Source organism: Pundamilia nyererei, unplaced genomic scaffold, assembly GCF_000239375.1.
Source record: "Pundamilia nyererei isolate P.nyererei 1_Seehausen unplaced genomic scaffold, PunNye1.0 scaffold00244, whole genome shotgun sequence".
Classification (NCBI taxonomy): domain Eukaryota; kingdom Metazoa; phylum Chordata; class Actinopteri; order Cichliformes; family Cichlidae; genus Pundamilia; species Pundamilia nyererei.
The window spans coordinates 134,842-149,176 of NW_005187645.1; the positions used below are offsets into that span (position 1 = coordinate 134,842).

Here is a 14,335-nt window from a genome sequence, read left to right on the forward strand (position 1 = left end):
ACTGCATACTTATTCTAACATTTCTGGGATCATTTGTTTGGGAGGACTAGTGCAGCTCGATTGTTTCAGAGCTTCATCTGCTGGCTTTCTGCATAAATTGTCAAAGCTCATGTTTTGACAATTTATGTATGAACATACGTATTTATGTATTTTTCAAAAACACCAACAACAGACTTTCATTATAAAACAGCTCTAAAATTATTGGTAAACATTAAAAGAGTTGGTTGTCTTCTTATTTTAACAGCTTCTCCATAAAACACAGCAGGCACATAACAAAAAGCCAGTACTGTTCATTGGATATGCTGGCACTCACAGTTGAACCATCATATCTAATTATTAAAACATCTTAAAATCTTTTAAATACACTGAAGTGTCATTCTGAAACCTAAAACCAAACTAATGAGGCTCAGCTATTGTGATACTCATGGCCTGAATGTGGATGAGGATATCAGGCCATGAGTCTCTAGAAGGACAGATTGATACCTGGACAGTCCTCACACACTGCCATTACTATTTAGTCCTACACCTAAAGATAAAGCAGCAGCCATATTAGGAGGATTTTAAAGCAAAAAGCTTTGCCTGTTGTTCTCTTTTGGAAAGAAATACTATGGCAGCTCACTGCTAATTTTTGTTTTAGATGATTTCAGAGTTCTGAGTTTTTCTCTGTCTTCTTTTAAGTCACATATAGTCAGTGAGGTGTCATTCTGAAGCCCAAACCCAGGATAAAGAGGCTCAGTGAATGTGGTGTTGAAGGTGTGAATGTGATTGAGGCTGTCAGAAGAGACTCTGTAGAAGGACAGAGTGCCAGCAGCAGCATCCAAATACACTGCTACTCTGTTAGAGACAGAGGATGAGGAGGGGAGACGACTGAATGTTACACTGTTGTTGTGGCACAAAGAGTAACCATCATGAAAGCAGCCCAGGCACCAGGACTGATCATTCCTTCCAAGCCATGAGTGGTTTGTGTCTCCTTTCCTTCTAATTCCTTTATAACTCACGGCAATATCAACCTTTCCTGTCCTGTTGCTCCTGGTGTTCCTGTTGCTGCCTTTACGTGTTGATGCTGTTCGCTGCAGACAGATTCTCACTGTTATCATTCTTGATATCCTCGACTGTTTTCTGAATAGTCACTGAGCTACTTCCTGTTTTTGTCAGCAGTCCTTGTAGCAGAACTTAGTTAGTTTTTCATGAAAGACCCAGCAGGAAGTGGAGGAACAAGTCCAGATGTCCATTTGGACTCTTTAAAGTGTTGTCCACAGCACTCTGAAATAAATGTGTCTCTGCAAATTCTCTTGATTCATTCTTTTTGGAGGGTGTTTGTTTTTCCAGGAGATTGACTCCAGAGCAGAAGAAGGTCAGATGAACATGAAGAGCAGCCATAAACTCCTGAACACTCAGATGGACAAAACAGAACACCTTGTCCTGGTACAGTCCTCTCTCCTCTTTAAAGATCTGTGTATAATCAGTACACTGATGCTGCTCTGATATTGATGCCACACTCTGTCAGGTCTGATTCATAGAAGACCATGTTTACTTTCTACAGCTGCTCAAAAGCCAGTTTTCCCAGAGACTCAATCATCATCCTGCTCTCTAGACTCCAGCGTGGATCTGTTTCAGCTCCTCCATCGTACTTTGCCCTGAACCACCAGGAAATATATGTTCATCTCAGTCAGGTTCCTGGGAAGCTGTCCTCTCTATCTGGTTTTCAGCGCAAAAAACAGCTGAAGATATTTTTATTTCAAAAAACTTTAATTAGATCAGGGTTGGAAATCCCATCACTAGTGTGGAGCAGCCTGTGTCATAGGGTGACCAACCGTCCTCCATGTCCACTTTTCAAATTCTGTTCGGCGCGTCCGGGGGGATTTTTGAGATTGATAAAAATGTTCGGGTTTTCCTATAGTCCAACAGAGGACCCATGTATGTGACGTCATCCCCGAGCTGCTGCTTTGTGAGCGCTTGTTCTGCACTCAAAGACGGGACAGCCAGCGCGCAGCATCACCCCTAATGATGTTTAATAGTTTCTATCGCTGCTGTAACTGTAATGCTTTAAACTGAACAGATCTAGAGTAGCACTGCTGGAGAAACTTAAATACATAATGAGAACACTTTAGAGCCTCTGTCATGTATGAATAAATAGTACATGGATGTACAGTGCAGCTATAACCTCTGTTTTTGTTAACAATCTGTTGACTGGTTGCTACAAACCTCTGGAAAAATCCCCAGAGAACTCCTAAGATCACGTTGGCTTATTTGTTATTACTGACTCTTATTGCTGCAGGTCAAACCAAGGCTTTTGAATAACACCAGAGGCCAGGGTACAATGCGTTAACAATCTTTATTGGGGCCATGCTGCTTAACAGGGTTCAATGTGAAGTGATTGACATCGATGGTTTGTGTTTACTCATCTTCGCTTCCTCCCATCTTTTCAATAACTTTGCCTATCCACCTGGTCATCCTGAACAGGTGAGTGTAGAAGCCGTACTTCCCGTCACGATCGCAGCCCTCTCCCCATGACACGATGCCGATCTGATACCAGCGGTTCTCTGCCGGGTACTGCACAGGAAGACAGTTTCAAAATAAGAGTCACTGTTTGCAAAGGCAACTATTCTAAATTCTCAGATTGAACCTTTTGTAAATGGTAGAAAAGTCTTTTCAGAGCTGAAAGAACGAAAAACTCTATAAATATTTTAACTATTGTAACTATTTTTTCAATTTTTAAGCAAACTGCCAAATAACACTTAACTGTGAGGATTTACTGCTTTTCTCTAATTTGAGATAATAAATGAAGATTGAGGCTGCCAATTAGGCAAATCTGAAGACTTTACACACTTTTTACCCTAACCCCTTTTTGATGAAGGTTTCTGATGCCAAAGTGCCCAAAGGGTATTTGGCACACAGACAGGGATAAAACCAACAACCTTCCCATTAGTAGGTGAAGTAGGTCCAGTGAAATATTGGTGTATGATTGTGCAGTGTATATGTTTTAATGCTAATATTAATAATAATAAAATCAGTGCTGTGTGGCACTTTTCAAAACCTAGGTAGAAAGGGATTTACAGACCACAAAAATAATTTATAATCAACTTCATAAAAAAAATGCACACAAAGTTAAAGCGATAAATGAAATCACTGAATAAACCCTGAACAAACTGTGTGAATCAAATCATCATTGGTGTCCCAGAGAACACACATTTTCCCCTTTGGTTGCCATGGGGTTACCATCTGGTCTCTAGGATTGTGTGACTGGGAATTTAGTTGGAGAAAGCATGGCTGTATGACTTCGCGACAGGTCAACTCAAGCATTGGTATTTCCTATTACAACATTTTGCATTTTCATAAATTTTACATATTTGGATTATGGTTATATATTTTATGACTATAAAATACTGTTAATGTCCAGACAGATTTTCAGGAAATTCGTTAACAATTTTAACGTGTCAGGAATAAGAAAATCCCATTACACTACTGTTCAACTTGTGAACGAGAAAAAATTACATTTTTAATGTAAATGTTAACTTGATTATATAATTAAGAGTTAATACACAGTCTACATAATTTATTACTATGTGTTAATTAAAACATGATGTCACTTCTGTGTGTTCTCGTGCCGTCGGTCTTATAATTTATTTAACAAATATTTTATTAAACAGCTGCTTGAGATATAAACCAGATGTTATCTAATGATAAGAAATGGTAAAGAGGAGACTTAATCTATCATTTGTTCTTCTTTCATTGTGATTCTCACCTTCATCACAAAAGGTCCACCGCCGTCTCCCTCACAGGCGTCTCCACGATGGTTATCGTCTGGTTTATAACCTGAAACAACCAGAGACTGTAATTATAGAGAAACTTTGACACCTTCAGGAGATGCAGGATCATCCTGAGAGAAACAGCCAAATTCGATTCAGTACAGCCAATGAGACGGCAGCATCACTCAGCACACCAGGGCTTTATTCAGGATCAAACAGTTGGACCAAAAATAAGCCAAAGATAAAATATAAACAAGCATTTTCTTGTTGAACAAATGTGGAAAATCTTTTGTTTTGTTTTACCAGCACAGAACATGTTGTCTGTGATCTTGACTGAAGTGGAGCTGCGGCAGATGTTCTGGTCCACTATCGGTAGGTGGATTTGCTGAAGGACTGATGGTAAATTTCTCACTGCAGGGTTCCAGCTTTCCTTCAGGTTCCCCCACCCAGTAACTCGGCCCTTAAAGCCTTCAGACATCAGACTGCCGGAAAAAATACCAGTCAGATATATCACAAAGCCTGTCACCATCCATAGTATAAACCTCACTGAACCAAAGTGTCTCTGACCACAGTTCTTAATAGCACCCTCTACTGGCACAGTCTTTGCATTACTTTAGACTTTCCAATAAGACAGAAAGAATCTGTGGGATCTGAAGAATCTTTTAACCCCCTGCAGAATAACTGGAGAAAGGAAATTTGATATCTATGCAGAAATAGCTATGTGACCAAGTTTGAGGACCTGACTTGATTTAATCAAATTGTTGTTTACTGAGGACTTTAAGCAAAGTCCTTGGCACAATAATAAACTGTGTTGATACCTCCCCAATTAATATTTCTAGCAGTATTCAACACCATATGAACAAAATAATCTCTCCAGCAAGCTCTATGTCGGACCCAGAGTCTCCCCCATATTGAAACGCTCCAGATCACTTGACAAAACTGGAAATTCAATTCTCCGTTCAAGACACATTTTCACTTGTTTCCTTTCATTTGGTGGGAAATATAATTAAAGAATTTGGTCTGAACTTGTGAACTTGTAATTGGTTGCAAATGTTGCGTTTGTCTTACAACTTGGCGACGGGCTTGCTGGGCAGGCAGATAGGATGGATCTTATCAGTGAATGTGACCGGCCTTCTCATGTGCAGCAGAGCGATGTCACGGTTCAGGTTTTCCTTCCAGTTGTACTTGGGGTGGACAATGATTTCATCAATTGCCACAATCTTCTCAATGCCACGCTCAAACCTGGAAAAAAAATGACATAATTCCAACAGGCCTTCAAATGAAACTAATGATAATTAAGACAGACACGCCTTCTTACTGGGCTCTGTTGTGTTTTCCCAGGCGGACCAGTATATCGTTGATGGTGAAGTTCTTGTTCCAGGGTGGGTAAAGGATGCAGTGAGCTGCAGTGAGGATCCACTGATCACTGATCAGACTGGCTCCACACAATAACTCCTGTGGGCTACGCTTGTACAGCATCACCTGCCTGCAAACAACAAAATTATTTATTAAGTTAGAAATAAAAAGTCATTCAAAAGGTGACAGAAACAGTTCATTTCTTAATGGTTCATTTATTTGTTTCTGACTGGCAGAATGGACAATGGGAAGAACAAATGTGTCAGGATTACAATCTTTAACTGCTCACTGTGGAATGTGTCCATATTACTAATCTGTTCTTATCATCTTATCACTGTTTAGATTCCTCTATCAGCTGACACAGAGGTCACCCAAATGAGTATGGTTGTGGCGTATGGCTATGCATAATAACTGGATGACCTGGCCCACCCTTTGCATTCTGTCCTTGCCAGGCAGCATACAAACTTTCAACATCTGTCTAAGCTGAAGAGGCAGATGTTGAACGTTCCCGGTGTCATACTTGTATTTATTTGCTTGATTGTACTACAAGCTCCTAAATATTTTCATTTTTACTTTTTGAATCCTTCACTTTTTATGTTTCCTTGTTACCTCAGCTCTTTCTTGTGTGTATTTTATTTATCTTTCAAGATATTTGGTTTTGTGGTGTTCTATGTATTTTACAGTTTTTATGTTTTGGGTGCTATGGTGCTGCAGTTTCCTGAATGTTGGGATAAATCAAGTACATCTAATGTTATCTTGATAATCTCCTGATGGGAGTCTGGTCTGTTTTGACAGACATTCAGAACAATTTTGTCAATCATCCTTAAAGTCATGTTGTTTATCTAGTGTCATTACCATGGAGCTGAGCCCACTTCAGCGTCATCACCCCCAACGATACGTCCGTATGACTGCACAAGCTCTGCTTCATTTTGATCTTTTTTGCTTATCTTTTCAAACAGGGGACGCTGTCCACAATCTACAGCACAAGAAGTAAATAAAAACTTTGATAGATGGTCAAACACAACAAAACTATTAACAGGCTAGATGGATCACCTGCTTCTTGAATTGTTCTCTTTCAGCTTTTTGGGGTACAGTGATTACCTGATGCTTGCTGTCACTGCCCATTAAGTGCACTCACCATCCTCTCCTTGTCCAAACGTGCGAGGACTGAAAAGGTTTTTCCTGGCCTGACCTAAGACGGAGCGCTCCCTGCCTTCGGTCACAGTTGTTTGCTCAGGCCCTAATAGTGGGTCATCTGCAGGAAACAGGTGGACAATTGGAAAGGTAAGGGGCAGGTAAACAGGAGGATTTATTTAATAGTGGATTGTAGGTTTGTACTCTACCACATAGCTGCAGATCACAGTAGTCCATTGTTATATTTCCAGCAATCCTGACATAGCACCAGGGGCCCTCAGAGTCACCGTCAGGATTTCGGCACTTGTTGGTCTGTAGCTGAACTTCAGGGATGAACTCTTTGTCCCGACTGAGGGTTTTTACCTCCGGTAATGACCATGGCAGGCAGGTGTGACCTCCTATGGTAACACTTAGGTCCCCATTATATTCTATACCATAATTAGGCAAGCACACTATAGGTTTGTGTGGTTTCGTGGCCACAGTGGGTGGGACAAAGTCTTCACCTTTAACCAAAAAAAAAAAAAAAAAAAAGATCAGCTGACAGAACTTGGAGCTCAAACTACAGAAAAATATAATCCTAAATTGTATATGAGCCCTGAAACACTCCAGGATGTAAGAAGAGTCTGTGGAAGAAATTCAGTGAGTTCTGAGCAGCTCATTTTAGGTGCCGACATGGCTTTCCAACATTACTAGTACAAGAGTGTCAACTAGCCTAAAATGGTGCAAGAATATTAATTATTATCATTGTATTCATAATCTTTACTCAGTGGCTATAGCAGATACTTGCCACATATTGGTACTCTGCAGGTCTCTTTCTGGACAGATGGGTCTTTGGTAAAACACCAGGGACCTTCTGGACGATGGTCAGGGTTTCTGCAGAAATTCTCCTTCAAATTGCTGCCTGGTTCTGAAGTGTTATACTCTCTGCAGACACACAGGAAAACAGGGAATGAATTACTTCCCCAAGTGGAGGAAGGATCTCAGTGTGTTGTTCACCAGTGTGAACAGAATGGAACGGGAAGACTGTCAGATTGGCATGACCTCTGCACTAATACGGATGCTGTACTGATCATCTGCAAAAGCAAAGCTATAGATGTCTTGATTCATGCTCAATCACGTAAGTAAATCCAAGTGACTTCTTCAGTCTCAGTTGACTGCAGGTTTCCCAAATCTTATAAACAGTACTGTACATTTCCATAATAACTGAAACTAGCGCCACTGAAGGAACAATGGGCTGGGAAGTCAGTTCCTTGATCATTAAAGAAGGCGCCAAAAGAAAGCTCCAGCCGATCCAGGAGAGAAGGACAACTGCTGCCTAGGCGAAAACCTGTAATGATCCCATATGTGTCAGGAGTATCAGAACAGTTCTGATGCATCGTGTCTCTGTGACTTTCAAAACCCAAAACACACTGCGCCAAAAAATTGGTCCACCCCAAGGATCGGGTCCCCCGACACAGAGTAACATAGTGCACGCTGTTAAGTGCCAGGAGGATTGCCAGGATTTATACGTCAGGGAAACCAAACAACCTCTCGCGAAGCGGATGGCACAACACAGACGAGCTACCTCATCGGGCCAGGACTCTGCGTTCTATTTACACCTACAGCTACACCGACATTTACACCTAATGAGGATGTACACATCCTGGACAGGGAGGAACGCTGGTTTGAGCGCAGAGTCAAGGAGGCCATTTATGTGAAAAGGGAAAGACCATCTCTGAATCGAGGAGGGGGCCTAAGGGTACATCTTTCACCATCTTACAATGCTGTGATTGTAGCCATTCCCCAACTCTCTGTGAATGGGACTCATGGCCTTTGGTCAGTGGTTGTTGATGGTCATGAGAATTTGCATATTAATGATCAAGGAACTGACCTCCCAGCTCATTGTTCCTTCAGTGGGCTGGTTTCAGTTATTATGCAAATGTACTAAGGTTGGGGTAACCTGCAGTCAGCTGAGACTGAAGAAGTCACTTGGATGAGTGAGGAAACCAGCGATGTGAACACGCTACGTCCAGATGAACAGAATCAACTTTTGGAGATTTACTTACCTGAATGATTGAGCATGCATCACGACATTACTGAGTTATAATTTGGGTGGTTAATAATTTTTGTTTTACCAGTTAGTTTGTGAGCTAGCCCTTTTAAATATGACTAAATTAGATGTCCTTTGTGTTTTTCTGCTTTTGCTCAGGTAATGAGTAATATGTTGCTTTGCTTTGGTTATTTCTTACCTAATTTAAGAAGCTCGTTAGTTAGTTCCAGGACTGTAATTTTTGTTTTTATGTGGGGAATTGCTCAGTTACCTAAAGATAGGATGTGGAAAGCTGTGCCTCCAGTGTTGACACACTCTGCCCGACTGCGTGATGCTGATGTCTCCTTCGTAGTTCACACCATTACCCTGACCAGAAATACACTGACCTGAGGACAGACACACACTCTGCGTTAATGTACACTAGTTAACTGTTTTATTATTTATTGTGTTCATTTATATTCACCTTCTATGCATTTTCTGATGAGATTGATGTTTTTTGCTGTTCTTGACATCCGAGTTCCTTTACAGTCTGCAGAACAAATAGACAGACACAGTGAGATGTTGGTGTGTTCCCTTTGTGTGCTGTTCTTGATTTTGTTCATGTTTGCAGTGCAGCTCACAGCTGAATAAACTCTGGTGTACAAATAACGTGAAAAATTGGACTCTGCTTGTGTTCATCCAACTGCACAAAGTTTAACAGAAGCAAAAAAATAAATAAAAATCAATAAATAACAAGATTAAACAAAATCAAATTCATTCAAACCAACAGAAAACACAGAAACATCCAACCAATTCTAGTTCTATTCAGAAACACATCAAATCTAAACTGGACCAAAACATCCATCCAAACACAAACATCTCTGTCAGGGAGGGGGAGGATACAAGTTTTCTGGGGGTATGTGGTGGTGGTAGGAGGGGCTCTGGGCTTCTGTGTAGGCTGCTGCCCTCATGACCGGGGCACAGAGAAGCAGAAGAAAAAGGATCGATGGATGGATGTTTTGTTTGTTTAAAATCACTTAATATGAGAATTTCCTCTGATAAACTGAAAGACTGTGGAACTGTTGGTTACACAAAACAAGAAAATTGAAGAAAGAAATGTTTATTTCTTATTTATTGTAATAAAAAAATCATACTGTTCATATACATATACTTATCTCTTAGTATTGAACATATTTGTTTCCATGTTTAAATCCAGTATATCTCACCGAGGTATTTGTTCCAGAATTTTTCCTGTAGGAAGAGAGATTGTTTTACGATGAGACTTTGAACTGACCTCAGTGCTGTTAAAACTTCTGACAGGAGAGAGAAGTAAAAACATACTGTTTTATCTGGCTGCTCAAACACCTCTCTGGCTTCTTCGTGGTCGCAGATTTCCTCCACACACTCTCTCTCCAGGTTCCCTGATATGAAATAATCCACATTAACACACTATAATCGTGACAGTATCATGAGACACAAACATAGAGAGCACCTGTAAAACATGTTATAGTAATTTTGTGTCACTTCACAGTTGTTTGTTGTCTCTGTTTGGCTCTTTTTGTTTCTTTTTGATTTACTTTCCAGAATTAATGCTAACATTTAGCAGTCTCTGCCCACCTCCAGTCAACAAAGACTCAAAGCTAATATTGTTCCAAACCTGCAGCGCATGCTAAAGTAAGTGATTACAATTGAATCTAAAGTAGATACGAAAAGGGAGAGAAATGAACCTGCTCCCTGTACAAACATTTATTTGAATCAAGGAATTTTATGAGTTCAGTAGACACAGAATGATACGAATGGTCAAGATGTCAAACCATAGTGGATGTAATAATGAGGAGAAAAGCTGCTGTTTGGTCACCTGCTTTCAGCTCCTCAAACATCTGGTTGGCTCGTCTGTTCCGGACCAAAACCTGTGAGGCGAGGTGGCCACTGAGAAAAACTACAACAAAGATAGAAAATCAGTTAAACCCTTCCAGCATCACCAACACTCAGCCTCCAGTTTAATTTAAAATCTGTTCTGTAGTCACACAAATGATCAAATGCAAGATGACCTGGGACTGTTGAGCAGCTAGAATCCTCTATCAGACAAAAATGGGACAAAGTACCTCTTCCAAAATTACATCAGCTGCTCTCCTCATCCATGACGTTTACAGACCGTTTATAAAGGACAGGAGACACTAGACAGTGGTAAACACAGTCCTTTCAGATGTGCTGCTGCTATCAAATTCAACATGAGATATGGTTTTAATGTTTTAATTTACACAATGTTCCAACTTTTTGGGATTGGATTTGTATAAAATTTTTCCATTCTTCCATTTATCTTCTGTCTAATAATGAGGAAGATTTTGTCAAATGACACAATATGCTTTATAAATCATTTACAGGGTCTGCCTCTTCCAGGTGATTGTGTTTCACCCACCTCCCCCCTTTGGCAAAATGCATGGCATATAAAAATACTGTATTAACTACGTACTCCAAAAATAAAAGTAATGGACGGAAAACATATCTTAAGTAAAGGTCAGTAATTTACATACTTGAGAATTGATTTCAATCATATTATACGCGTATTTCTATCGGGTAATTGTAGAAGTGATGGTAGTACTAATTACAAAGACTGTTTTTACAGTCTTTGTAATTATACTTCCAGACCAGATTTAAAATGGTTCATTTGGTTTAGTGTTCATCAAATTCAAGACAAGAGAAGAAGAAAAAAAAAGTGATATTTGGTTAAACAATCAAATGTACAGATACACAGACTGAGGGTTACTTTCTGTCTTCTAATGAACTTTCATAAAAGACTTAAATCGACATATATTCAAACCAAAGTACAATTTTGATCTAGATTAGTCATATGATGATCCTACATTTAGTACCAGTAATATGAGCACTAAAAACACCAGTTCAAACATTGAAGAAGAAAGGAGTTCATTACCATGGTTTGCCACACAGCTGTGCAGGAGAAACAGCAGCAGAACAGCAGCAGGTTTTGATGTTGGTTCCATTATGATTCAGACCTGTAAGCAGAACCTCAGAACCAGATCCAGCAGTACTCAGTGTGTCCTTCTTTGTTTGCCCGTCTATGTCTCTCTGTCCGTCCTCTGGAGGGGGGGATTATTGACCAAAGGGTCAAAGTTTGAGCCAGACTGATGAGTCGGTTATGTTTAAACCTACATGTTTACTTTTTCTCAACAACTCGAGTCCTACTGTGAGTTAATACTGCTGCAGTTTAACACAACCCAAGATCAGTTTTGTTGATACTGAATTATTGTTTGGTAAAAAAAACAAAACATATGAACATACAAGTCACAATTAACAAGTGTAACAAGTCCCTAAAAAAATCTTAAAAAGTCTTAAAAATACCATCTTTGGTACATTTCTTTTTTTTTCTTTCTTGTGGATCTTTAGTCACTTAAACCAGGAAAAATATTTTAATAATTCCATTTTGTCAGTTTTTCTTGCAGAACTCAAGTTTTTGATTTAATTAAGCATCCAATTTACCTTTTTAAATTGAAATGTGAGGAATTAAGTGGGGTCAGTAGGAGGGGGAGGTGGGGTGGGTTTGGCGTGAGGAGCTCAGTGGATGATGTCCCAACAGGTTTATTTTGTTCCTTGGGAAAAAAATTTTCATTGCTGTTTTCGCTTTTTTAATGTAAAGTCTTAATGTTTTGCAAAAGAAAAATGTACTTGATGGAGGAAAATAGAGCTCATTTTTGGATTCAGCACCCTAAAAACATGAAAATTTATCAAAAATATACCGTTCAGAAAAAAACATTTTTTTGTGACGACATATGTTATCACAGTCTTGGGTTCCTAAAGTCAGTCATTGTTCTGTCCAAACCCAGTGTGGTGGAGGTGTGGTCCCTGGATCAGTTGCAGGAGAGGAGTGGTGCAGTGAGCTCAAGGGGGCGGTGCTGGGAGGCAGGTGAGGCCACAGGTGGTGGCGTTATGACTGATGACAGTCTCCATTTCTTTTCATAGTGGAGGAAGAGACGAGCGGAGACGGAGGAGACGGACATCTGGGCTGAGAGGAGATTATTGTCAGTTGCACACACAAAGACAAAGTGCAAATCAGTGAGTCAACCATTGAGTGTGTTGGGTCCTTGTACACCCATCATACACAAAAATGATTCAACATTTAAAATAATAAGAGTTTGTTAAAAGCTAGGTCAAGTTCATTATCGGTGATGACACAAACCCGAACCCTACGCAATACAAAGATGTTCCCCAAATTTCTACTTCACAGACCTGTTTTGGTTTTCTCTAAAACACAAGTATGGAGTTAGGCATCACCACCCACAGTTAATACGTGTTAGGGCTACAATGGGTTTTTGTTTTGGCCATGTGCTCAGTAAGCAACACTCCAGAAACTAGATGTTACATTTCAAATAAATACTCATTTTGACATCAGACTTTCATTTGGGTGTGGAAACGCCCCTTAGCTCTTTGCCTTCCAGTAAGTCAATGTTTCAACCATAGCAGGACATCAAGAAAAGACCACCATCAATCGGTTTTCAACGTCTGATGATTGGTGACTGGAGATCAGTTGAAGGTCACCTCTCTCACCAACAGGGACAGTCTCCAACCCTTCTCAGAACCTCAATATGTCAATCAGTTCAGAAAATGGCTGGACGTTCAGTTTGCAGTAACAGTGAATGTGTAATTCCATGGTCCCATCAGAGGGTGCAGTTTGTGCTGCTGTCAAACATTTGCTGTAATCTGTGTGGATTCATGTTGAAATATATTCTGTGTGAAACTACAGTTTGTAACTTTAAAGACATTTTAAAACATAAACAAGAAAACATATTCAGACAATTTTGATTTTTCACAGTATTCGTATATATTTGTATATATCACAGTTGTCCAGATAATTTAAGAAAAGTTAAAATACTAAGTGTAAAAAATGTCATGCTCTAATCACCTTTGACGTTCACCTCAAAATGTTATTTGGTCATTACATGATTTCTGTCTGCTGTTGGTACTAAACTCAATTATATTACATTTGTGGTTTGCACCAGTTTTTTTCTTTTTTGACTCAGAGGTCGGTGTTGACTGAGCGAACTTTTGTTCCTAAGCCTTTCAGACATACGTCACTTGTGTAAATAAAGGCTGCTGCTGAGGTCAGAGGTCATGTTCAGAATCTAATGCTTTAGCTTGTCTCAATGAACATGTTATGAGCTCATATAGCAAACAGCATATTGGGAAGAAGAAGCAGGAGTGGTTAAATAAAAACATGAAGGTAAAGAGACATGCAGCAACCTCTTAGTATTGATCTGGCTTCTGCCTGACTTAGGACAGCTCACACATCAAATATTTACCTGCTGACACTGAGGTGAAAGTCTTCCAGTGGTGTTCAGCTTGTGGTCACACATACTTCACAAACCAACCTGAAATGAGACTAAAACTTTTTTTTTTCAACCCTACAGTGACAGGTGTTTCTCATTGCATCTGAGTAATAAAGAAGTTGAGTCCTTTTATTTATTTATTTATTTATTTATTCATTCATTCATATTCTTTCAGATCTGATCATTGTAATATAAAAGTCGTTTAGGATTTAACAGGACATAATAAATACAAAGCTGAATCTCTCCTAGCCCACCCCACTCCCATGGAGGCCAACACTACCCTCCGGTGGTGGTTAGACAGCATGGCACGTAAGCTTGTTGCAGAGTGTGGAATTAATCCAGCTCAAACAATAAACTCAATAAATAAAATAAACATGAAACTATATAACGTCATCCATAACAAAAAACCCTACATAATCTTAAATAACATCAAGTTATTTCTTTTTAAATCAAAGTATTGCACTTGAAGTTCTGATGCAGAGATTAACTTTTTGTGGTGTTACGCCACAGTTACCCATGATTCAGCCATTGAAAAGCAGAGTTTACTAGACTGCATACTTATTCTAACATTTCTGGGATCATTTGTTTGGGAGGACTAGTGCAGCTCGATTGTTTCAGAGCTTCATCTGCTGGCTTTCTGCATAAATTGTCAAAGCTCATGTTTTGACAATTTATGTATGAACATACGTATTTATGTATTTTTCAAAAACACCAACAACAGACTTTCATTATAAAACAGCTCTAAA

General features: G+C 39.5%; 1 protein-coding gene across 1 annotated transcript; it reads right to left on the bottom strand.

The window, feature by feature from the left end:
* Nucleotides 1–2,328: 2,328 nt before the first annotated feature.
* On the bottom strand, nucleotides 2,329–11,249 carry LOC102200345 (prothrombin-like). The gene is made up of 15 exons (XM_005749396.1): nucleotides 11,180–11,249; nucleotides 10,106–10,186; nucleotides 9,589–9,668; nucleotides 9,474–9,498; nucleotides 8,732–8,797; nucleotides 8,540–8,654; nucleotides 7,027–7,163; nucleotides 6,449–6,742; nucleotides 6,244–6,360; nucleotides 5,961–6,081; nucleotides 5,068–5,235; nucleotides 4,818–4,991; nucleotides 4,053–4,231; nucleotides 3,746–3,816; nucleotides 2,329–2,553 (listed from the first exon to the last, which is right to left on the bottom strand). The coding sequence occupies exons 1-15, from the start codon at nucleotides 11,247–11,249 to the stop codon at nucleotides 2,398–2,400; spliced, it is 1,854 nt and encodes a 617-aa protein (XP_005749453.1). The 3' UTR covers nucleotides 2,329–2,397.
* Nucleotides 11,250–14,335: the final 3,086 nt, after the last annotated feature.